Below are 26,704 nucleotides of genomic sequence, written 5' to 3'. Positions count from 1 at the left end.
CTCTTTTTAACTCTAGACTCTACTTAAGTCATTCTGGGCGCCAGCATGTTCCAGTTCCATTACATGACTGTATCCAATTTGTCACCTTCGTTCTGACATTTGGCATTATATTGTTGGCCCCGTCTTAGGAATTCCTTGGCTCTGTTACACCACATCAACCTGGTTTCTTCTCTCCCACCCAGCTGCTTTCTGGTCTCTCCTTTTGGGCTTTGGCTTTCCTGTAGCCCACGCATGTCAAACGTGTTATTTAAATGAGACATACGGCCCACCGGCTGCGAGTTTGACATGCTTGCAGTGTAGTCAGTTCACTCAGAGTCTTTAAATTCAACATGTGCCCAATAAATGAGCCAAGTATTTGAACTTCCTTTTTTTGTGTTGTTAATCATCACCCGAGGATATTCTTCCATTGATTTTTTAGAGAGAGTGAAAGAGAGGGGGGTGGGGGAGGGAAGAGAGAGAAACATTGATGTGAGAGACACACATTGATTGGCTCCCTCCCACACGTGCCCAGACCAGGGCCAGAGATCGAGCCACCAACTGAGGTACATGCCCTTGACCGGAATCAAATCTGGGACCCTTCAGTCCAAATGCTGATGCTCTATCCACTGAGCCAAACTGGCTAGGTCCAAACGTCCTTTCTGACCTTCTCACATTCTCCTTCCTCTCAGAGCCTTTAATCAGGCTGTTTCCTTGAACTCGAAAGTCCTCACAATCCTTTTCTCTCCTGTTAGTCAGAACTGTGCTTTGGGCCCCATTCTTTCACACCATCCCGTGGTCATCTTTCCTTCCGTGCATGCTATCTAAAAATTCAAAGAGCTTGATGTGTTTTGATTTCATGTCCCTGTATTTAATTGGAAATTCCTAGTTCGTAAGGATTTTTTATAGAGAAGTTCAAACAGCATTACCCAGCAGTCCTTTACTCCACTCCTCTGAGGGCCTGAGATGAAATTACTCATCCCAGGAGCCCTTGGCTCCATTGCTGAATGAAGGACCAGGAGGAGACCCACGAGGAGGTTCACTTTCTGTTTGTCGCGTGAACTATAAATAATAAGCTTAAGTACTTCAGTTTGAGGCATGAAAAATGGATACATTGAATGTGGCATCACTGTAGTTCTCTCTGCAGACACCTTGAAGCAATAAAGGTAACACAATCATTTGTTAGGATTACTTTTTATTATGGAAGGTTTTCTTTTCAGCTATTGAATAACATCAGTATTTCTAGCCAATGCCAGAGCTAGTAATAATCCTCTCATTTGGGAATGAAGGTCTAAGGAATTCATACTTGAATCAAACAAATCTGTAAATCTCTCAAGTCTCAAACCCAATGTTGAATCATTTGACAAATTGGGATTAAGAGCTGTCTGGGACCATTGTTAGTATCCTTTTTGGCTGTGAGGAAATGACACAGATAGTTTCACCCTACAATTCATTCAGATTTATGAGCCAGCCAGTATTCATCACAACAATCTGAAAACTCTTAAAAGGACAGAAATTGTGTGACAAAGTGAGTCACAGTCTTTGTGATGTGATGTCTGCAAGGATGGGTGGGAGAAATCGCACCGTGACTCCCCTCTAAGCTGAATCATTTTGCAAATAGAAAACAATTCGTAGGTTTTTAGGTGGTTATTACATAAATAGGAAAGGAAGAGAGGAACAGAGCCAGATAATACCTTCATTTAAAACATTACTTTTTGAAATGTTATCACTTGCTAAACAGTCAGTTTTGAATTGGAAATGAAATTAACCTCTCTACTGCCTAGTAGTATATATCTCTTAATCTAACACATGCTGTACATCTTCTTTATATATTTTTATGTGTATTTAAATTAATTTTGTTGCTTTCTTGCCTAGATTTTTTTTTTTTTATTCTCCCATGTCATTGACCTTTTTCCTCATGGCTATTTCTTGTCTTGGCTCATTTGAAGATGGTGTGTGTGTGTGCGTGTGTGTGCGCGTTGTGGGGAGTGTCATTCACTCACTGGCTGGATGACCACTTAAGTTGGATGGGGACCCAAGAGAAGAAGGTCCCTTTGGTCCTAGAAATTGTAGTTCTGGAGTGGATAATCTTGCGTTGTGCATGGTTAGGGCTCCTTCGTTACTTTTCATCTTATTAAAAACAAAAGTTTGGAGAGCCTTTCTCTGAGTCAGATTTAATCTTTAAATATAAGATTGGTTTTATTTTCTTATCTTTTTTGGAGTAAGACATTTTTCAAAAAAATTTTGTGAAAAGAGAAATCTTTTACTTTGAGTGTGTTTCTAAGTGTAGAAGTTCTTAAATACATTACTCTAAACTCAATAAATTTATAATGGGAATGTAATGCAAGTGAAATTGGGAAGACAATCTTGCTAACTGGTTTCATAGAGAATGCTAATTTCTTCAGGCGACATACACAGCACTGTTGGTTTAAGAAATAATGAATGACAGGCACACCTTCAGCTGTTACAGGATGGGGTGTAGATCATTTTGGAAGTAGGTATTAAGGAGGCTGTGAAATAGTCATTGGTTTTGTCCAGCCTTGGCCGGACACCTAGGGAGATTGCCCTGGTGACTAGCAAAGTCCCTGTCCCTCGCAGTAGGGAAAGAGCCAGTTGTTTCGCCTTCACCACTCTATTCCTAGGACTTCAGTATTTACTGAACAGTTATTGAATGAATGAATGAATGAATGAATGAATGAATGAAGTTTTTGAAAACATGCTGTGTGTCACCTTTATAAATAATATGTTTAATCTCGATTACAAACTTCTGAAGCAAGTATCATTGTCCTCATCTTACTGAGAAGAACAGTTTTTGCTCTTGGCTTTCAAAACATGATCTCTGTCTGTGACAACAGCACATAATGAATTGTAGGTTGCACACTTCTTAGTGTTTAGAATACAGGTTCATGGCCAGAATTCCAGAAGGACAGTGTGGCAGAAATTTGAACAGAAATAGTGATTTTAACAAATAATTTAAGCTCTCTTCAGAGGCTTTGCCACCTTTCCTCCCACCCCTTTCCTACATTATTTTATTACTTAGGAAAAAAGATGTCACGATTTTGTATAAAACAATTCTTTAATATTTAGGGGTTGCTTTCTGAAGAGCTCAGAGATTTTTAACTGGCACATACAAGAACAGAAAAAAGTAGGATGTAGTTGAGGATAAAAATTATGTAAGAATAGATACAGAGGCAGAGCTGCCTCAGACAGATTGTCAAACTGCAGCAGGAAGGCCGGGGAGGGTTGGGGGGCAGGAGGTAGGGGGGTAAGAGATCAACTAAAGGACTTGTATGCATGCATATAAGCATAACCAGTGGTCATAAGACATTGGGGGATAGGGGAGGCTAGGGGTCTGTCTAGGGCGGGGGGATAAAATGGACACATATGTAATACCCTTTGTAATACTTTAAGCAATAAATTAAAAAAAAAAGAATGAAATGAACTTTGAAGATGGGTCTGGAAGATTAAAATGCAGAAGGAACTAGGGCATGCAGAAATGCAGAGAATAACTGAAAAGTTTTGTAAGCAAGGTGTGTGGTTGTTGTTTTTTGCTTAATCTCCCACCTTTTTTGTTCAGCCCTGCAGCCCCCTTCACATCTGGGAGCTCAAAGACACTGGCAACAGCATGGTGATTACAGAGGGGAAGAGGATGAGAGAGTTAGGAGAGGATATAGGCAGGATAAATGGTGATGGAAGGAAACTTGACTTGGGATGGTGAACATACAATACAATATACAGATGATGTATTCTAGAATTGCACGCCTGAAACATATATAGTTTTATTAACTAATGTCACCCCCATAAATTCAGTTAAAATATATCTATAGTATATAGTTAAGCCCTTTCCAGGAACTTCAAGATAGGTTCACCGTTTAAGGGCATGTGGTGTACGATGAAAAACTTAGACCTTTTTTATTTTAATCTTCTTAACCAAGTGAGATTGTCAGTCAACCAATAATGTTTGAGTTTCTACTATGTGAGGAAATAAAGCTCAAGATAGACAGGGAGATGTCAAGAGAACACTTAGACACATCCAGAAACACGTCTAGAATAAACTCCTTCCTTGAAATCATGTGCCCGCTTTTGGCTTCCTGTATTTATAAGTGGTATCTCTGTCTTCCTTGCCAGCAGCTCCATCGTGGAATACATTCCTAGTCTTCATTTCCCTCGTCCTCCCTTCAGCCTCGTGCATGTCAGTTCTGGTGACTTGCACACGTGTGCCGGCTCAGCATTCTTGCCGCAGCTGCTCTGGTTCTGTCCTGACTGCTGCAGCTACCTTCTGACTGACCGTCTGTATTAGCTGCAGCTGCCATAGCAAAATCCCACGGACTGAGGGCTCCGACAGAAATATGTTTTCTCACAGTTCTGGAGGCTCGGAGTCCAAGATTACAGTGTCCACAGGTTAGGTTTCTTCTGTCCTTGACTTGCAGATAGCCATCCCTCTGTGTACACACGCAAAGTTCCTATCCTTGCAAGGACACCGGTCAGACTGGGTTAGGACCCATCGTAACAGCCCCATTTTAACTTAATCACCTAGGCCTGGGTTTGTTTTTAAAATAGATCCCACATGTATGTATATGTCTTTGTCACTTAGCATAATTCCCTCAAGTCGTTCACGTTGCCTCCAATGGCAGGATTTCCTTCTTTTTATGGCTGAATAATATTCCACTGTATACAGATACCGCATCTTCTTCATACATTTATTCACTGATGGCCACTTAGGTTGTTTCCATGTTGTGAGTAATGCTGCAATGAGCATGCAGGGGCAGATGTTTTTTGAGATAGTAATTTTTGTTCCCTTTGGCTAAATACCCAGAAGTGGAATTGCTGGATCATATGGTGGTTTTATTTTTAGATTTCTGAGGAACCTCCTCCACACTGTTTTTCATTAGCTTCTTTCTTCTGGTTCTTTTCCTTCCCCTGACATGTATGTGCAGGTTAGTTTAGCTTCATGAGGATTTCGGAAAGCAAGGATAATGGTCCTATTCCAGAAGAAAGGACATTATCAAACAAACAAAAACGACTCCCACCCAGATCACAGTGCTCCTCACACGTGGAGAGGTGTCAGCTGAGGTTGCCTGTGGTCCCGGGAAGGGTCACCGCTGTGCCTGGTCTCTGCCAGCTGCCGTCTGCTCCACAGGCCTCCTGTTCTCATCACAGCTGCCCTGGCCTCGGAGCCTGATGGTTAGGACCGGCCATGGAGAGGCGTGGAGGCTGCAGTCTGATCACATAGGACAGGCTAGTGTTGTTGAGTCCTATTCTGGTCTGTGGTTGGAAATGTCTGTTGCTCATCCTCTTTCCTTGTGGAGGAAAATGTCAATGATCAGCAGCAGCACAGCAGCAGCACCAGGAGCACTTCAGTGGGGCGCTGTCCGGACCCCCTGCCAAGTCCTGGGGGGCAGGAGGAAGGGAAGGTGGCCAGCAGATGCCAGTCTGCCTTTCTGAATCCACGTGGGCACTGCTGAGAGTTACCTGGGATATGAGGGCATGGGGTTGGGGGGGGCCATGAGCGCAGTCCTTCCCTGCACCGCAGATGTCCTGGGCCTGCTCCCTGGACACTGGGTCTCCTGAGTGAGTCTTGTTTTGACTCTATGTCCTCAGGGGCAAGGTGCCTCCCCCCTGGGAAGCTGAAGGCCATGCCAGTACCACCCAGTACACAGATCTCAGTGTGCCCATTTAGAGCAGAAATGGTACCAAATGGCAAACTATCTGGTGACTTAGTTGCTGTAAACAAACAAACAGACAGACAGACAAATGTGGTGAGCTTAGCGTGGCTGGCACAGTATGAGTGGGTACATTTTCAGGTTTGGGAACTCTGAGGGACTTTACATCTGTGTGATCCGTGTTTTCTTTGAAGTAGGAGGGAGAGAGGTGTGGCTGTGGGCGTGGCAGCCCGTGGAGCATGGGGCCAGTTTATGTGGCTGCTGTGGAGACCTGGAAAGTGCCCACGGTTACTGAGCACTTCCTGGGGGCTCACCAGAGGGTGGGGACCCCACATTCCTAATCACACCTGTCCGGATGACTGTGTCATTCCCAGGTGCATTCCACTGTGTCTGTTCAACTGGAAGTGTGGGAGCGGAGAAGCTGGCTGGCTCTGTTGGGCTGGGCTTTAGAAGTGCTGGGATGAAAAAGCAGGAGACTTGAATGATGCCTCTGAGCTTAGGCTGATCAGGAAGTGACGCCTCAGAGGCTCGGGATTGGTGGTAAACGCTGGGTCACATCCGTGAAGTCATAGGCTAACGAGCCAGTGGACGGCCAAGAGGGTGTGTTGGGCTGGTGCTTAAGGGAATGAACATCTCTGGACGATGACACGGCCATGAGAGTGGGCAGTGCAGGTCGCTGGATTGGATAAACCGAGAATCTGAGGCCAGGCTGTTGGTGGATCTTCTACGTGAATGTGAAGTCTTTCAAGATGATGACAAGATGTCAGGTGCCAGATCCAAAGTTTTCAGTGAGTGACAGTGACCCGTCAGTGGAGGAGGAGAGGGGATGAACCTTGAAGGAGGAAAGACTTTGGTCTGGGATCGGGAAAGTAATCGTAGATGCCGTTAGGGAAGCCAGGAAAAGACTCCACACACCCGCGGGAAGAGGCCTGATCCCAGTTGAAATGGTGGTTCAGAAGACTTGGCTGGATCCCAATGTGGGTGCAATGGCCTGTGGTGACCAGCAGCCCTTAGCGTTTGAGTGTTGTGAGGGGAAAACATCTTTTGGCAGGGAGTCTGTTTTCTATTTTTAATAACATCAGTGTTGGAACACGTGATCTATAAAGCGTCCTCCTTGCTTAAAAGTTCTTTTCATGAATCTGAACAAAAGGCAAAGCAGGAGTTAGTCTCTTATATTGCCCAGATGGAAGACTAGGCCCGGACCATCGCCATTCCCTGAGAGAGAGAAAGTAGAATGCTTTAGAAATGCTTGGGGAAAATGCGTCATTATAGCAAAGTTGCACAAAATGAGCCATGTTTTATGTTTCTGGTCTCAGAACACTTTACTCGGGAGGCCCAGACTCCCTTCCAGGCCTGAGGGAAGAGGTTTCAGTTCAGAGCCTCTCCAAGAGAATCACTGGTGGGTGCCTTCCTAGATGCCCGACTTCTCTCTCACGTAGACAGCCTCCACAGCTTCTGGAGGAAGCAGGCAGAATGAATGGAGCCAGGGGAGCAGACAGGGTAAGGGAGGCAGAAAGTAGAAGAGAAAAAGGAAGAGAGAGAAACAACCGAACACCCACTCGAGAACACGCAGGGAAGATTTCGGCTGAAACAGACTTTCATATTCAAACTAGTTGCGTGGGGCGCTTGGCGCTGTTTGCGGGGAGCGCTTCCAAGTCTGACAAGGTTCGAAAGGAGCAAAAGAAAACACAGTGACGTGCTTTCCTGGCCCCGGGGAGGGGAAGACATTCAGTAATTGTGATTTTAGGCTCCTTTTCTGGGAGGGAAGCGTGAATACTAGAGCCAGAAGCTATTTGCTTTACTACTTGCGCGCTCTCGGGACATTTCTTTACCTTTATAAATTATAGCAATGAACGCTTTGTCCTTTTATTGGAAGGAAGAAGAAGATGATATTTTGTGGGAGGATAAGCCTTCTTACCTGTTGGCATTATCTATCCCCTGCTGTCCCCCACCCCCTCCATCCTCACACAACTCATTGCTTGGACCAAGGCACAATTTTAGCATCAGTTCAACCAGCTAGTCCTTGGAGAATGGCGGATGAGGAAGTGACAGCGTGACACGCTTCACAGGCTTCTGTGAGGTTCAGCACCCAGAGAGAGAGGAGGGTGTGGCCTGCTGACCTGTGAGCCCAGGTCCCGAGTTGACCATGGGCTCTGCTTCTTTGCCTTTAATGGAAAAGTCTGCACTAGATGGTTTCTAAGAGCTAAACTCTAAGGATGCCTGAATCAAATTCTGCTGGAGGTTCAAAGAATGAGTTTTGGGGAATGGCTGAAAATGTCCTCAGAAGTAGGCATGTCCCTGGGAAAAGAGTATGTACCCAGAAAAGAGGGTACTTCATGCCGGGTACTCCTTCCTTCCCCCCTCCCTCCCTCCCTCCGTCCCTCCCTCCCTCCTTCCCTTCCCTCCTTCCCTTCCTTCCCTTCCTTCCCTCCCTTCCTTCCTTCCTTCCTTCCTTCCTTCCTTCCTTCCTTCCTTCCTTCCTTCCTATCACTTCTCTGTTAAGGTCATTCTCATGGCTTCATCTTTCACATTCATGCAGGTGACAGGTAGCCCTGGGTCTCTTCTGTGCCTTTCTAGTTGTAGGATCTTGGGTAAGTTCATTTCTTTACCAGTTTCCTCATCTGTCACGCAGGGAAACTATATAGTAACAGCTACTGTGTTAGTGTTGTTGTAAGTGTTAACATGAATAACAGGGCAGAGTGTTTGTATATGGCAGTGTCAGATAGCAATCCTTGATGGCTGTTAGCTGTGGCTGTTGTGTATTATTCCTGAATCTTCCTGACACACGTGTGTCTCACCTGTCCTCCAATGCTTTGGGTGTGTTACGAAGCAAACATCTCAAAATGTAATTGCCTGACCTAAACATGTGGTTATTTCTCATTCCATGGATTGACTGATTCAGCAGGATGGTTCTTCTGCTAGTAATTTGGGATTTCTCATACAGCTACAGACACATGGTGGCTGGGACAGGACTCTCTCAAATGGCTCCATGTGCCTATCTGTCATCCTGGGTGCCTGAGACTCTCTTTCTCCCTGTGATCTCCCCATGAGACTAGCTTGGGCCTCTTTACATAATGGCTGGATCTCAAGAGCAGAGGTACAAACTCCAGTGTCAAAGCACTGTTTACATCATGTTTGCTAATCTCCATTGATCAAATTCAGTCAATGTGGCCCAAGATTAGAGTCAATATGAGAGGAGTTACACGAGGTGTGACTGACAAGAGGCCTGGTTGACTAGAACCACCAAAATAAATCTACCACATCCAGGGCCCTAGTTCCTACTGTCTGGAAAATACCTTCATGTGAACGTTGCTCTGTGAACTTGAATCTACTAACTTCACTTCCAATCAAATGAGCAGTTCATTGTTCTCTTTGATGAGCTTGGAGCTGATACTGGGCCATAAATTTCATCAATTTCCTCCCCAGATTATTCTACATCAGTTTTCATATTTCTAAGTGGAAAACCTAAAGACATCTTATTTCTCCTTCTTGTTTTTTGTTTTGTTTTAAAAACCCAAGTCCAGCCCAGCTGGTTTAGCTCAGTGGTTGAGCTTTGACCCATGAACCAAGAGGTTTGATTCCTGGTCAGGGCTCGTGCCCAGGTTGTGGGCTTGATCCCCAGTAGGGGGGCATGCAGAAGGTGTTTCTCGTCAATGTTTCTATCTCTCCTTGTCCCTTCCTCTTTGTCTAAAATCACTAAAAACACATTAAAAACAATCCAAATCCAGACTTCATGAAACCCTGGCGTTTATTCCTTGGTTCTGCACCCTCAATGCCACCCTCAGAGTCCATGCCCTTATTATCTTACACACGATAAGATACCTTTCAGATAAGTTTTCTTTAAATGCCATTTTCAGTCTGATGCATTTCTTTTCAAGAATGTGCAGTCTACTCATAGTTCTTACTGCATGAAACCTAACCTTCCTGCTTGTGTTTCTGAGGCTTTTATTTATTGACCCTACTCCACTATCACATATTACCCACCCTCCAGAATCAGAGCATGAGGAGAGAAGGTACCTAATCCGAGAGTCTAAGTCCTTCCACATTGCAAATATCTTAGAACACAGAGGGAATGGAGGAGCCAAAGTGGCTGCAGGGCAAAAATCCCGAAGAATAGATGTAGAGTGGAAGGGGTTGGTTGTTGCTACTTGTGTTTTCAATAATTAGGTAGGTGGTGAGGGGAATTGGATGTTTCAGTGGGATAGAAATTAGATCCCTTTAATGGAATCCCTCAATTTTTAAAAATCTTGAATTGTCTTTTGTTCATTGCACTGCTCCTGATTCAGTTGGCTAACACATCCGCACAGTCTGGTTTCACTGCTATGGGCGGTGTGGGGACTGTGTTCCAGTGCCCTGCTCCCCACTCAGGGGGTGCGTCACAGTGTTTGTCAGATGAAGAAAAGAAGCACAACTTAAGTTAAATTCATCTTTTTTATAAACAAAAATGGATAACATCAACAGAGTCAAATAAAAGGATGCATGATCCTATGTATGAAATGGAGATACAGAATGCAGCTTCATGAATTATTTTTTGATGACATTTGCTAGACACTCAGCAGAGGGTGGGATGCCTGAGGGCCTAGCTGGTCACACCACACCGTGAGCAGACCTGTTTCTTCTGTGGATGGAGCATACAGAATGCGTTAGGAATTTGGGGAGGACATTGAATGACGAGGTTCCTGTTCATGTGAGGAGACAGCATGTTAAACTGACAGACACAGGAAGGCATTCACTCCGGAAGTGTAAGGGCATATGCTGAGATTCACTCCGGAAGTGTAAGGGCATATGCTGAGATTCACTCCGGAAGTGTAAGGGCATATGCTGAGATTCACTCCGGAAGTGTAAGGGCATATGCTGAGATTCCCAGGCATGGTTTTGGTGCTGCTCATTTCCATTCCGAAGGCATTGTCTCTTTGTGGGACCCGTGGCAGTGCGCAGCCTCAGCATTTGGGATACTCTGTAAGGAAACAGCAGGCATTTTCAAAGAACCTCCCACCCCACCAGCTTCCAGCCCCAGCGTCAAGTGCCCTGTTTTAAAGAACTGAACTCCGAGTGGTCCACATAGCTTTATTAACTTGGACTTCACCACTGCTGTGTTCTGGGCTAGAGCTGTGATCCCGTCTTACTGAGACCTGTTTTATCCCCTTGGATTCTCAGCACAGCGGAGGGCAGTCCCTGCTTCTTCCTGGCGACTTGGAGGCGGAGGAGCTGGTTCCAGCCTCCCGGAGCCAGGCGGCTCTGCCATGCAGGGTGCCCGGAGGGAGAGTTTTCCTTGGGAGGGCCTCCTCAGGAGTCTTGGACATGGGCCTTGGGCTCTTGGCTGGAACCAGGGTTTTCCAGAGCGGAGGCTGCAGTAATGCTCGTCATTGATTGAGGGACATGCTGTCCGGCTATTTTCATGAGAGTCAAGCAAAAACCGCTCTTGTCTTCAGCCGGCTCCGAAAGGTATTTTCCTAACGATTGCCCCAGTCAAATCGAATGATCAAGAGAGTGCAGCTCAATGGCTGGAACACTGGGCAGCTGCCCTCCCCCTTCCCAGTGTTCTGTTTTCCTTGCGGCTCTGTTTTCTGTCCTGGAGCAGCCTGAATTGTGTGATTTTTGTAGATGAATGTGAACTCTTCGATCCAGAGGGAAGTGCAGGGAACACAAACAGCCCGTTGAGTTGGCATTCACCCCCAGGGTTCAGTGCGCCGCCAACCAAGCTGGTTGCCACGGGGAGAGAAAACTCAGGCTCTCGCAGGCATCCAAGAAGCATTGCAAAAGGACAGAAAGAAGTGGCAACAGGAGGCTGCAGTCAGGCCACCCTCCATCGCTTGGGCATGTTGGATGCTTGTTTGAGGCAGCTTATGTTTTGCTTGTTAATATTGATCTGAGCTGCTTCTCATTTCAGGGTATTCCGGCCAGATTTCCATCACATACTGTGTGTGTGTGTGTGTGTGTGTGTGTGTGTGTGTGAGAGAGAGAGAGAGAGAGAGAGAGAGAGAGAGAGAGAGAGAGAGATTAAATCTCTGCCCTGGGCTGGTGCTGAGTGGTGGCGGCCCCAGGAGCTGGGGTGTGTGTTCTGCAGCTGAGCACAGACCCCACTGTCCCCTCCCCCTCTGGGTCCTGTCCCCAAGCTGCTCCACGCTGCATGAACCTGGCATGGCCCCTGTAGGCCTTGGAGCTTGTTACCCAACTTTTCGCACAAGAATCTCCCCAAGTTCCTTGAATGCTGAAATCCATTTACTCTGAGACAAACCAAAGGGGTGGGTAAGGATGCTTCTAGAATTGATTTGTACATAGAACTGAGATGTAGAAGCCTCGGGAGTTGTTTTCCAGTGAAAGCATTTCTCAGCTTCTAGCAGTGGCCAGCCCTGACTGAAGGTCAGGCGTCCCACAGTCTGTTCCGTACCAGGATATGACTCCCTCCCAGGCCTGTCTGCGTTGCTTTCCACAGACAACAGAGCGACCCTCTCACACCTGGGGCTCCCACCTCCAGTCCAAGATGCTCAAGATTTCTCCTAAGTGGCACAGACTCCTGTCCACGGGGCTGGAGGGCCTGTTTGTCCAGTAAACAGTGTAAGAAATACAGAGAAATGGGCAGTGGTCACATGTTCTGGGGGCACCGGAGCAGTTCTGGAGTTGTTTGCTAGTGAAAAACATAACAACCTGTAGACATTCAGCCATCTGAGGCACAAAAAAATCTTTTTCTTGTCTTTACATAACCCCCTTCCACCACCTAATTCTTCAATAATGCGACAACAGGTGCAGAAGTGATACTGCAGCTTCATCCTTCCCTCCTCTGTGCCCATGCCCTCGCCTTCTGGCTGGCTTGGAAACTGAAGTTACAGTAAAAATATTACCCAGAGCAGTCTGTCTTCTTTACATTCGTTGGTTTGTATTCTTTTCTCTCCAAAAATTCTGTGCCTCTCAAACATGTATTTCAAACGTCAGTTAGTAATCTAGGTCAGATTTTGAACGTCAGTTGGCTGACGTTTTGTAATTAATTTTTTAAAGTTTGAGGTAATTGAGGGTCACATGCAACTGTGAGAAGTAATACAGAGAGATCCCGCTGACCTTCTCCCCAGTTGTAACATCTTGCAATCCTATGGCATCACATCACAGCCAGGGTGTCGACAGCGACACAGGCGAGGTACAGACCCTGGGCTGCCCTTTCGTAGCCACATCATCCCCGCATCGCCCCCTCTGGCACCCACCAATCTGGTCTCCATTTCGATGATTCCATGGCCGATTTATTTATAGAAACATCTGTCCAGCGGCTGGCCTCTGGGAAGAAAAGGCCATTTAACACTCTGCAGAGCTCATGACGCCTGTGGGTGGAAGCCGGTACTTACAGATGCCTGCGTTCCCTGTTGCTTTGTGGCAACAATGCGGGGTCCCAGGCCCAGGCGACCGAGTGTCAGCATTGCAGCTCTCCTTGCCAGAAAATGCCCCGCCAAGGGCTGCGGAAATTTTCCCGCCTGAGCGACAGGATCCCCATGAGGCAGGCCAAGAAGTGCCCTTGGGGGCAGAGCCTTTCTGGCCTCGGCCTGACACTGGAGAGTCCGATGCGTCTGGAGCCCTGGCAGCTGCAGAAAGAGTGAGGCAGGCGTTTTCTCTGCCTGTCAACCTGCTGTGATGCTCCTGCGGATGCTTCCTTTTCTCTCTGTCGTTGAAGTTCTGTTTCCCCGTGTGCAGCTCTGCCCTGACCTTGCGTTGCCCCTGGAGCGTCTGGAACATCACAAGATGCCAAATGTCTTTCTCTCTCTCTTGCTATCGGTCTAATTAGCGGATGCCACCGTAGATGTAGACACCTTTGCCATTCTTAAACAGCAGCTGTGTTAGAAGGACCAGGAATCGTCTGATGTCCTCAGTATTTGGCTTTCACACTTGCTCTGGTCTGCAGCTCAGGCAGCCCAGACGTGCATTTGGGGACTTGACGTATGAAATCCGGAAGAGGTTGTATTGGAGGAAACTGCTTTCTATAAGTTTTTATGGATTGGAATTGCTTGTAACAGCTCTGTCGTCGGCATAAATCAACAGTACATTTTCAATTATTTTTTAAATTGCAGAAATTAAATGTTATGACTTAGACGTATAATAATTATGGCAAGAAAATTTGCATTTCAGACATATTATATTACAGTTATTTATATTTAAACTATTTTAGCCCAGCCGGTGTGGTTCAGTGGTTGAGCATCAACCTATGAACCAGGAAGTCACAGTTCGATTCCTGGTGAGGGCACATGCCCGGGTTGCGGGCTGGATCCTCAATAGGCAGCCAATCAATGATTCGCTCTCATCATTGATGTTGCTGTCTCTCTTTCCCTCCCTCCCCCTCTCTTCCCCTCTGAAATCAATACAAAAATATTTTTTTAAAAAGAGAATAATTTTAGATTTACAGAAGAATTGCAAAGATTTTCAGAGCGTTTCCGTCCCCTTCACCCAGCTTTCTCAGAGCTTAGCTTCTTACATAATGGCACTTTGTTTTGGCACGTTGGTCAAAACTAAAAAACAAAACAACTAATACTGGTCCGTTACTGTTAACTACAGACTTTATGTGGATTTCGCCACCTTTTCCACTAATGTCCTTTTCTATCCCAGGATCCAATCCAGAACATCACATTGCATTTAGTCTCTTGATATTTAATGTAGAAAACTACCATCTGCAGAGAATAACAATTTTGTCCATCCGTTTCCAAATCTGTGTGTAAGCAGCTCTCAGGTGTGTGTATACAGACCTTCCTGCGGGGGCCTGGCCTGACCACCGTGTTCCAGGCTCTCACTCCGTAAATGCTGGTGCTCCCAGGAGCCTGTCCTTGGCTCTTGAATTTGCATCTGCTACACACTCTGCAGCCATTGTGCATCTCCCTGGTGGGTTAGGTGCAGCCTGTGTGCCCAAGGCAGCCAGTGTGCTGTGGTCACCAAACCACACAACTGCCTAATCTCATTGTGGTTTGACAGCTTTTGTTTTTCTTTTCTGAGCTCCAGATCCATGTGTTTGGAAATCTCTATTTGTGCTTTCCACAGGCTTTCAGTGTGTCTTACTGGAGCACATCTCATTGTCTTCTCCTGCCAACTTGTCCCTCTTCCTGGATTTCCTGTCTCAGTAATGTCCCAGGTGGGTTTTTTTTTTTAACATATTTTTATTAATTTCAGAGAGGAAGGGAGAGAGAGAGAGAAACATCAATGATGGGAGAGAATTTTTGATCATCTGCTTCCTGCACGCCCGCTACTGGGGATGAGCCTGCAACCCGAGCATGTGCCCTGACCAGGAATTGAACCATGACCTCCTGGTTCATAGGTCCATGCTCACCCACTGAGCCACACCAGCCAGGCATAAATCTCTGTCTCAGTGTTAAGACAGAGAGACCTGGACTCATTCTTCACCATCCCCCTGTCCTTGCCTCCCTCATTCCCTTTGTTCCCTTCTCTCCATCCCAGCTGTTTCCCTACACACTCTTATCCTCCCATCCCTTCTCCTTAAACATCAAACTCCTTAACATGTAAGCAGAGCCTCTTGGTGTCCCTTCCGCCCTCTTCCACCCTCACACTGCTCGCCGCACCTGAGTACCTGCCGCTCCTGGGCTGCGCGGCTTCCTCGCCCCTTCTCCTTTGGAAGTTTTACATATGAGGGTCCTTTGCTGTTGTTTTCCTCTCTCTTTTCCTGACAAACTCCTGTGGATTCCTTCGGTCTCCATCAGTTGTCACTGATCCTAGGAAGCCTTCCATCTCCCTGGGTTAGGTGTACCTTACGAGTGCTCACAATAGCTGTGTACACTTCTCTGGTGGCACTTATGGTACTGAACCCGTCTAGTGATTTCTCTGTGTGCCATCCTCATCTCCTCAGCAACACTGGGTGTCCTCCAAGGCCAGAAAGATGCTGTGTTTTCCTCTGTGCTTCCTATCGCTAAGCACAGATCCTGGCGCATAGCTGTTACTAGTGCATGTTTATTGAATGAATGAATAAAGGTATTTGCCGTCCATGGAAATGCTGACTTAACTGTTTCCAAAGTCTGTATTTTTCACAAGGGACAAACCTCTCTGGATGTCCGTTTCCTTACCTGTAAACGAGGAGGGTGCGCTGGACGCTGCCTGAAGTCCCTTTCAGCTCCTGCAGTCTGGCATTTATGATTTTAAGATTCATCATCCTTGAGCATATTCGAAAGGCAGCCATGTAAATTCTGAAGAAAATTCCAAAAAAGGAGTTCTGTTTTGAGCCATGGCGGTAACATTGAAATAACAATTTGGCTTTTGGGTTACACTGTGTCACTGCGTGTGTCGCGTGCAGGGATCTGAGCACTTGAACATGTGAGTGGTGTCCTTATGGTGATCGGAGTCTCTGTGCCTTTGCTTACGTACCCTCAGTCACTTTGAAGAGACTAAATTCTCGTTTGCTGGGATTTTCAACTAAAACTTAAGACAGATGCGCCTCAGGGACACTGCAGCTGGGACTGAAGACTTAATTGCGCAATGAAGGGGCTGATTGACCACTAAGATCTCGCCTAACAGTGAGATTAGGCAGTTGTGTGGTTTGACCGCTTTTGTTTTTATGCTACAACAGGAAAAAAAAAGTGGAACTTTAAGCTTGGATAGGACACTATTTATTTTTTATTTTCATCTCTTACTGGATTTAATTTTAACATTAGAAAGCCACCAGAAGTCTTTGTTTATCAAAATTGTTGACTTTTGTGTATCCATAAACTAAATATAGTGGGTGGTCTCCAGCTTGCTGAAATGACCTGGGTGAAACCTTGTCTGAAGTCCCATTTATTTTTGGTTTTTTAGTGTAGTTCTTTAAAAAAAATTTTTTTTAAAAAACTTAAAAAATGTAAAATACACCACAGATACAGAAACCACATAAAACAGATTTGTACTTTAATGAATTATTACAGGTGAACATTCTTGTAACCATAACTCTGGTCAGAAAACAGAACTTTTGGCCCTGTTGATGTGGCTCCGTGGTTGAGCATTGACCTATGAACCAGGAGGTCAGGGTTTGATTCCTGGTCAGGGCACATGCCCAGGTTTCAGGCTCCATCCCCAGTAGGGGGCGTACAGGCAGCAGTCAATCAATGATTCTCTCTCATAGATGTTTCTATCTCTCTCCGAAATCAATAAAAAGATATTCAAAAAAATAATAAATAAAAATATGTTTTAAAAATAAAATACCTAGTGGCACATAACTGAAATGCAAGCTGAGTGTCAATCTCCTTCTTTAAAAAAAGAAAGAGCCTAGCCCAGGGGTGGGCAAACTTTTTGACTCGAGGGCCACAATGGGTTCTTAAACTGGACCGGAGGGCCGGAACAAAAGCATGGATGGAGTGTTTGTGTGAACTAATATAAATTCAAAGTAAACATCATTACATAAAAGGGTATGGTCTTTTTTTTTTTTTAGTTTTATTCATTTCAAACGGGCTGGATCCGGTCCGCGGGCCGTAGTTTGCCCACGGCTGGCCTACCCGGTTTGACTCAGTGGATAGAGCATCAACCTGCGAACTGAAGGGTCCCAGGTTCGATTCTGGTCAAGGGCACATGCCTGGGATGCAGGCTTGATTCCCAGTCAGGGGTGTGCAGGAGGCAGTCAATCAATGATTCTCATCATTGATGTTTCTATCTCTCTCTCCCTCTCCCTTTCTCTCTCAAGTCAATAAAAATATTTTTTAAAAAAGAAAGAAAGAAAGAGAGAAAGAAAACAGAACCTTTGCCCACAACCCCAATGCCTGTGTCCCCTGTCCCAATCCTGGTCCCTGCCTCCCATGTAAAAATGTACAGGTTTTTATTTTAATCACTTATTTGAATTTAAGTTTCATCCCACTGCTAGGCGTCCTTAAATACTTTAGTTTTGCTTTTTCAAATATGTGGGTTTTAAGCCATTTTAGTCTCAGGTCCTCCTTCCATCCTTTTTCTCCCTTGTAACTGATTGGAGAGGAAGTCGGATTACTGGACCTGTAGTTGCTCAGGCTGGATTAGGACCTGGCCGTGTAGAACAAGTGTGGTTGTTATGTGCCTCAGTCCTGGGATGATATTCTACCTGCAATACCATCCCCCGTGTCTCCTTACCCTGGACCTTGTTCGTTAGCTCATCTCCTACTTGACCTTCAGAAGTCAGCCTAGACTTCACTCCTCCTAGACAGACTTTCCACCTGATCATCCCTGTGTCCTTTTCTGTAGTCTCATGACACTGAGGACATCACTGCAATTGCTACTTTAGCCGTGTCAACATAAGAAACATTCAACCCTATAAGTAATTTTTGTGACTTTATTGGAGCCAAACTGTCAACAATTGCCTGGAGTAAAATCTCAACACATTGAGGTAAAGCTCTAGAAGATGGCAGTTTTGCACCTGATTTTATACATGACAATCAAAAGAGAAGACATAAGTAAGTTACATGACATTCATTGGTGATAGATTAGGGAGGCAGGAAAAAGCAAAGCAGGAAACCTCTGGAATTGGATAAGAAGTAAAATGATACATCTTTTATTTATTTATTTAATTTTTTAAAAAATATATTTTATTGATTTTTTATAGAGAGGAAGGGAGAGGGATAGAGAGTTAGAAGCATTGATGAGAGAGAAACATCAATCAGCTGCCTCCTGCACACCCCCTACTGGAGATATGCCCGCAACCAAGGTACATGCTCTTGACCCGAATCGAACCTGGGACCCTTCAGTCTGCAGGCCAACGCTCTATCCACTGAGCCAAACCGGTTAGAGCATGATACATCTTTTACATAGGTGGGTACAGAATAGTGAATAGTCAACAAAGAACATGATACAAATAACAACGAGAGGATCTGTAGTCTCTGCTCTGGTGCTTCGGTTGTGCCCTGAGGGGTCCGGAACAAGGAAGTTACCCAGACATTCCAAAGGTGTGTTATGGTAGATACACAAAAGACTAATACACAGGCTCAGTGACAGTAAAGATTGACTTTTGTCAGGGAAGATTCTAGCCTAGGACATGACTACCTGCCATAAACTACTTTTAGTTAGAAAGTTTTAATTGCAGACCATCCTTTGTGATTACTTGAGGTCTCTGAGGTTGCAAGGCCACCACGCAGGCCTTCCCTGAGCCTGTCAGGTTAGCTTGTGACCCATTTTCATCCCCACCTATTTTCCCTTCCAAGCTGCTTTTCATCCACGCGAGCTTCCTCACATATGCCTGTGTGCCTGGCATGTGAGAACCAGGTACAGAGTTGGACAGCTCAGTTCCTTGCCCTCAAGAAGCCCCTGGACAGGGAGGGGCAGACAAAGATGGTGTAAAACTTCTGAGCAGAGGAAGCAGGCCCCGGAGAGTGTGAAGAGGTTCCCACCCTCAGCTGAGGGGTGGAGCAGGAGAGACCAAGCACAGAGGCTCTCCAGAATCGGTGATAATGAAACCGGACGACCAATGGGTTCAGACTGCCTGCCATTACTTGAGCCGATTGAGCAGACAGAGTTGAATCATATCTGAGCTTTTATTCCAATAAAGCCGGCAGCATGGGAGAGCACCAGCTCATCCACAAAAATTTGTTCTGCATACTCCGCTGCTCATCAATATTAGCCGCTGCTCATATTGGGTAGGACAAAGACTGCATGGGGGGCGGTGATGACACCAAAAAAAAAAAAAAGACTGCATGGGGAAGTAGGCAAAAGGAATAAGAATGGATATAATGGCTCCTGGTTACAGGCAATGTGGGGCAACAGGTTGTATGCAACGTGAATCATATCTCAGATTGTTTAAAAATAAAGGGACCAGGAGCACCAGTAGTTCAGAACCAGAGGCCATCTTAACATCATGGTGTCTTTGGAGAAAACTTTTCAGCTGTATTTAATTTGAACAATTCAAGTCCACTAGGCAAATAAGCATTGAATAGCTTGCTATGGTGGCAGAGTTAATTTTTTTTAGCAGTTTCCAAACAACTATGATGTTAAAAGGAAAATAAAGTCTCAGGTGAGCCCTGGCCTGTGTGGCTCAGTTGGTCGGGCATTGCCCCATGCACTGAAAGGTTTCTGATTCTATTCCCGATCAGGACACATGCCTGGGTTACAGGCTCGATCCCTGGTAGGGGCCCTGCAGGAGGCAGCTGATCAATGTTTAGATCTCACATGAATGTTTCCCCCTCTCTCTCTCTTTCTCTCTCTCCCTTTCTCTCTCTCTAAAAATCAATTTAAAAATCTTAAAAAATAAGTCTCAGGTGAATGAAACCTACCTGATCTAAAATAAAATTTTAAAAAGTTAGGTCAAGTTGGTTGATAATGTTATTCATATATTCTATATTCTTATTTATTTTTTTAGTCAATTTTTGTTTCAGATATTTCAGAATTCTATTAAGAGGTGCTACTCAGTTAAGATTATTATGTCTTCTTGATGTGTGAGATCCTCTTACCATGAAATAACCCTGTTATCTTTAGTTATATTACGTGCCTTGAAGTCTACATCATTTGATGTTAAAATAGCCATATCAACATTCTTACATTGAGGGTGTGCATTTTATATTTTTCCCACATTTTTACGTTCAAGTTGCCTGGATGTTTGTGTCTAAAGTGCTTTTCTTATAAACAGCACAGTTGTTTCGTAAATTTATTTGGCCCCAGGACTGTTTTTTTATGTAACCTCTGTTAGCCAAGTACATTTTGGGGAATGCTGTTCTAGGCAGGAGAATTCAAATTGGAAATTTGCAAGGAGAGCAAAACAGAAAATTTTAATTTCATTTTTATTTGAATTAACTAGATGCCTTGTCTATGTGACATTATCATTATATTAAAGTAATATCTATTTTTTGTTTTCCTACAATCTACTTTAAAAAAAATTAAGCAGTAATCTAGCCAAGTAGAGGCTAATTGCACATAAAAGGGAAAAAATTCCCCACTCTGTCACTCCTCCGCTCTCTGACACTGTAGTGAGAAGGGGGTCAGGAGGCGCTCTCCTGTAGCGGACTTGCATCTCACTCTCATAGCATTTAATTGATAACCATCCCCCAGACCCCCGCCCCCCGCCCCCCAGCCAGTCTTCCAGAGTGGACTGTCTGGTTGCTGGGGTGTCTCCTGTATGTAGTTGCATGTAGTTGGCTGCTTTTCCTATGATGCTACAAAGGTCACTTTTCCCATTACTTCTAGTCAAACTACAACTTCAAGCAGAAGAGAGAGGGGTCGTGTCTATCAAAGGAGTGTGTGCCAACCGCTATCTCGCTATGAAGGAGGACGGCCGGTTACAGGCTTCTGTAAGTAATGCTTTCTGTTTTTGTAGCTTCTTTCTTTATTTGCTTTTATGCTCGGTATGTACTGATGTTGGTATTTGTTAAATCTTTATTAAGGGTTTTACAAGCATTATACTATTTAATATCCATACGTACCCTATAAAATGCGGGTATCATGCTCTTCATTTCACAGATACCAAAACTGAAGATCGGAGGGAGTAAAAAAGTAAGCAAGCAAACTCAGCTCCTCTGAGGCAGCTTTCACTCCAGTGTGAGGCCTCGCTCACTGCTTTTCCTGCCTTCTCTGCAAAGCTTGAAACTACAGTGTTGTTTTGTTTTTAAATCCTTATATTGCGCAGTTGTTTGAAGACCAGTGGGATGGACATATACACTTTTGAGCATCAGTGTTAGGGTTCTTCTGTCAAATTTGACAAACCCTTGCAGCGTGGAATGCCATTTGAGAAGGTGGACTCTGAGCCTATGTCTGAATACTGACTCTGCTGCTGATTAGCTGTGGGTTCTTGGGCCAAGGATTCTGAATTAGTTCCCGTATCTGTAAGATAGAGGCACTGATGATCCTTCCTATCTCATTGTTTTTGTGAAGACCATAAGTTATAAATTAGATAACTTATATCAAGTGTCAACATCAGGGTCTAATACATAATAGGTCCTCAGTGGTTACTTTCTAGAGCAGGGGTCCTCAAACTTTTTAAACAGGGGGCCAGTTCACTGTCCCTCAGACCGTTGGAGGGCCGGACTATAGTTTAAAAAAAAACTATGAACAAATTCCTATGCACACTGCACATATCTTATTTTGAAGTAAAAAAACAAAACAGGAACAAATATAATATTTGTATTTGCATGTGGCCCGCGGGCCGTAGTTTGAGGACCCCTGTTCTAGAGGATGGATTTGAGGCAGCGAAGATTGGTGGAGATGGGCCAGTTCAGGCAATCGATGATGACACCTGGCAATAGCAGGGCAGAGAGGCTGAGCCAAGGACTGGCACCTGAGAGGGAAAATGTTTAGGAGTACAGAGAGGGAAAAGTCAAAGATGGCCCGTAGGTTTCTGGTTTGGATGAGAGGGTGGATGGGAAAGGGGGAAGGGGAAAAGAGCAAGTGCCGGGGAAAGATGTAGACCTATTTCAGTTGAGTTGCCGAAGGGAAACCCGGTGAGGATGTTCACTGCATGGTTGGATGTATGGGTCTGGAGCTTAGAGGTCGGTGTTGACATACGGCTTTGGTGTCATCAGCATCAAGGTGGTAGTGGAATCAGGGGAATGGATGACGTTTGTAGGTGAAAAATAGCTCTAAAAGATGGACTGCTTGCTTGGGACATTCACTTTTTCCACTGTTCTTGTCTTTTTTTCTACCAGTCTGTTGTCAACTCAAGGGGTGATGTAATACTTTGGGATGCAACCAAAGTAGCATTTTAAATATTTCCAGGACAGTGAAGCAGCAGGTAATTTTAGATGCCCTTGATCTTGTAGGGGGAGGAAGAGGGGTTTAACCCTAGTCTTCTCACCTCCAGATGTGACAAGTCATACATGGTGTGAATCACTGTGGCTTTTACAACAGTGTTGGTTTGGCTCCTGTCAGACAGTGAAGATGGTGGAAAGAAGGAGGTGTACACACTGGCTATGTCATAACTAACTATGGATGACCCTAGTCAAATGCTTTTAAAGCTCTAGCCTTTTCTAGGACTGTCTTGATCTGGCTCAGGGAGAGATTTGAGAGTGTTACCCTGTGGTTTTCTACTCATTAAGATTAAGACCCAGTAACTTGATAATGATGGCTGCCCTGTAAGGTGGCCATTGAAGGGCTTGTTTATCTGGAGAACAGTCTGGAGTGGGTATGTTTGTAATGATAAAAGGCTCCATGTTGTCAAAAGAGATGAAAACAGAAGCCACTCTGCTTTCAAGGGCATCTCTGAAACTACGGGGGTCCTTAGAAGAAGAGATGCATTTAAGACCAGGGACCTAAAAATGGAACCGTCTCTCATTCTTCCAGAATTCTCTACAAGTTAGAATTCAGGGAATTCTGATCTCTTTTCTTGGTAAATAGGCATTAAGCTTCCAAAACTGTTGATTCCGTACCACCGGAAGCATAAAGTGCTCTAAAAGAAATTTCCTCCTTTCTTCCTTAGCTAACCAGGACCTTCTACAAGATTAAGGTCACGGTCTTTTATTTCCTCTGAAATGTGTTTCTGTCTCCTTGGATGTGTGTTAATTCTTCCCGACACAGCAGTAAGAGTGAATTTAGCAATGCTTAGGGATTTACCACACACTCCTCTGTAGAGACAAAGCTGCAGCTGTTCTACATAAATGGGAAATTCAGAATTTATCGGTTTCCTCTCAGGAAGGCATCATGGTTCCAGCTTCCATTTTAGGATCTATACTTGGCAAGTTCACGGTTAATCGCTAATCTGACCACTCCATTTGGGTGGCCGGCTGCCATGCCTGTTCAGCGGCAATCCTGTCTCCTTCGTGTCAGGCTGGGTGGGCTGTGTCAATCTTCGGATGAGAAAGTAAGCACACACCTCAAACCAAGGCGGTGCTGGTGGTGGCTCAGTAAGGGGCGGAGTCAGACCCAGAGGCGTGGAGCTGTCAGCAGTCGCTGCTGTTGGTGTCAGTCCTGTGTTGTGACCAGAAGCACCCCCTGGGCGTGCAGTGGCTTCTTGAACTGAGAAACTGCAGTTATGAACTTGCACTTGACAAAGGCATGGTTCTTCCTGCTCTTCAACTACCCGGCCCCATTCCGCCTGCTGTGTTCAGGGCTCATCCCTGTGTGGGATCCCGCAGAGATTTATAAAATATGCCAGTTCCCCTCAAAAAGAGAGCACTCTGGCTACATAAAACATTTGGTTTCTAAGTCACGTCAGGTAGGTCGCCACCAGTTGAGTGCATGAAAAATTACTAAGTTGTGTACCATTTTTTTCCTCCAACACCTTCATGTATTAATGGTATGAATGCATTCAGGATAAGGATTTCTCACTGTTTGCAAACATTTCTTAAGGGTCTCTCCCCCATCCCCCTTCAAAGCTAGAAAATACAAAAGTTCAAAGAGTAACTATATTTAACTGCCAAAGCCTATATTTGGAGGCAGACATGGAGTAGTCTTTAATCCACAACAGACTCCTTATTCCATTCCATAGCAGGAGAAATTCTGTTGCTATGAGCAACAGAAGTCCAGAACAAATATTAGGATTTATGATTTCTTAAGTGTTCACAAAATTGTAGTAGATTTTTTTAAAAAAATTGCATATAGTGAGGCAATTGTAGTTTTAAGTTTAAATCACCGAGCAACCTCAATGTTAGCATTGAACTGAAACAATCTGCCTGGTCTTTATCTGCTAGGAAGTCCGACATTGTTTTCTGTAAAGTGTGAGAGACTGCTAACCAAACAAGACATTTCAGTAAGTATTCGAGTATGTGTGACCTGTGTTGATCCATAATAGTGAAATATGAGAAATCATTTATATTCTCTGAGGATATACGATTAATCACTGTAAAAGTAAAATACGTTTTTTTTTTTACCTGCCTGTAGAATAACTTGCTTACTTGAGGGGCCTTCACTATGAAGCCTACATGCAAAGCAGGGAAACTAGCTTTTTGAGGGCTCCCTTATCTAGATTGACAATATATACTGATCAAAATTGTCAGAAAAATGCAACAATTAAGGAGGAATGTATATCATTTAAGAGAGAAAGTACAATTAAATGCAAAGGTTACTGCCTAATAAGAATTATTGCTTCTTTTAGAAACCAATCTTATAAAATGTTATACAACATATATATTTTTATTTTTTACAAGATTAAGATAAAATTTCCTTTTAACTTTTCACAGTTTGTGTGTTTGAGTTTGTTCTGAAATAGTCGGTATTAATACTTACATCGTCTCTGTTTTTAATTATCAGAAGTGGTGTAAGCACAAGCATTTTTGGATTCATGTTGCGCAAACTCCCTCCTAAGCCAAAACTGCAAAATCAAAGTACTGTAAAAGAACAAACAATCCAAAAACAGAGCATGGGGAAATGACCAGAAGGTTCAAATCTAATATGTAGCAGCAGGCGAGACTCCTGAGGCACAGGGAGGGCGAGGGCAGGGAGCACTGTGGAGTGATCGTCCCCCCACTACCACACTCTCTTCTTTGGAGGGAAGTCACTGTACACGGCCCACACTGAAGGGTGCAGGGTTATGCGCCATCTCCTTGGAGGAGGAATCTACATAAATGTTTTGGGATTTTCTCATCTGACACGCAGACAGCTTCTTACCATCCCTATGGCCACCACTGCGGTCTGAGTCTCCACTCCCTCTGCCTGTGATACTCAGCCCACCTCATACAGGTGCCCCGGCATCGGCCTTTGCCCAGCGTGGTCTTGGCAGCCAGAGTAACCCTGGGAGAATGTCAGGTCATGCCACTTTGCTGCTCAAAAGCCTACAGTGGTTTCCCATTTTCCCAGAGTATTTACAATAGCTTCTAATCTCCTATCTCGTTTCCTCTCTGACCTCATGTCCGCCTCCCCTCCCTTCATGCACCCGGGCTTCCTTGCAGCCCCTCACACGCTGCAGGCCTGATCCTGCTCCAGCTGGCGCTGGCTGTCCCCTCTCTGTGCTCGAAATGCCCTGCTCTCATGTCTGGATGGTTAACTCCTTCACCTCCCAGCATTTGCTCAAATGCCACTTTCCCAGGGGAGCCTCCTGTGACTGTGCTATTTAGTGTTGCAACCGTCCCACTCCCGCCCCCTCTCGTTCTCGCTTTTACTCCTTCCACAGGATTCATTCTAATCTGGCACGCAAGTCCCTCACTGACGTTCATTGCTTATTTGGTGCCTCCACCTGCTAGACTGGAGTGGCACAAAGGCATGGTCCTCAGTGAGTTTGTTCACTCACCAATCCCAGTGCCTAGAAGACAAAAACACACGTTAAATAAATGCATGTATTATTGGAACCGTGTGCTTTCTATATCTTAACATTATTTTTAAATTAAAATAAACCAAAATAAAGGAAAATTTGACTTGATGAAAAGGTGTGAGAAGTGGCTACTTAGTCACGTCCTCTGTGACGTCATTCCTCCAGAGGACCCCCCTTTCTCTGAGGTTTGAAGTGGTGAGAAGTTGAACACTGGGAGCAGGAAAAAAGCTCTGTAAACATGTTTATAAAGGTTAGGGGAACTTCTATTGCATCAATTTTTAATAGAAACATTGAGGTCACAGTCACCGAAGATTTGTAAACTGAGAAAGGAGAGAATTGAAATTGTACTTATATGGTCATGTGAAACCCCTGCTTTTCCTGAGAGCCAAATTTTGCCCTACGACCCATTTGAAAAAGCACCGCAGTTTGTTTTCAAGTGCGTAGCAGTTGTTTAGTAAACGTACGTGCCTGGACGTTTGGCACAGAAGCCAGCTTTCCTTCCGCCCGCGCTGTTTTTGTAAAGGTACAAGTAGCCTCTGTGGAAACAGTTTGTGGGTTCCATGATGTAGTGCCCACTTAATCCCTGGTACTGTTTCTCTTCTCTGAAATAGTAGGAACTGGCAGAGAAGGCAAATATTATTGGCATGGCACCCATCCCCGTAGGCCAACCATTTTAAGGAGTGCCAACAGCAAGGTGGGGCGCCCTGGAAGGTGACAGAACACCCCAAATGAGCGTATCAGTGTCCTGACGACTGAGGAGTTAGCCTGTGTCACTCCATAACAACCTTCCCTGTTATCTTTATGATCGGTATGACTTTTCCTTTCACTCTTTACTTCCTTTCACTTCCACTCCTGGTCTCAAACCTAGAATTGGGAAAGAGGGAGGTTTTTTATCAGTGGTGCTGAAAAATGACAAAGGAACACAGGTTAACATCAGTCATCACAAGAAGCGGAAGGCATTTCACCAGGGGCAGAGTGGAGGTGTGGGCTGTGGATG

The 26,704-nt window shown here is 44.8% G+C and overlaps 1 protein-coding gene across 1 annotated transcript in view; it reads left to right on the top strand.

Annotated features, from left to right (window-relative positions):
* Positions 1 to 26,704, top strand: part of FGF2 (fibroblast growth factor 2) — a gene marked incomplete at its 5' end in the record, with an annotated part of 36,690 nt that overhangs the window by 6,934 nt on the left and 3,052 nt on the right. Inside the window, one exon of the mRNA XM_081091176.1 lies at positions 20,718 to 20,821. Coding sequence (XP_080947302.1) covers positions 20,718 to 20,821 — 104 coding nt within the window. The remainder of the gene's footprint in view (positions 1 to 20,717; positions 20,822 to 26,704) is intronic.

The sequence above is a fragment of the Myotis nattereri genome (genome assembly GCF_964212035.1).
Source record: "Myotis nattereri genome assembly, chromosome: 5".
Taxonomy (NCBI): domain Eukaryota; kingdom Metazoa; phylum Chordata; class Mammalia; order Chiroptera; family Vespertilionidae; genus Myotis; species Myotis nattereri.
This window is presented reverse-complemented; position numbering and strand designations above follow the sequence as displayed.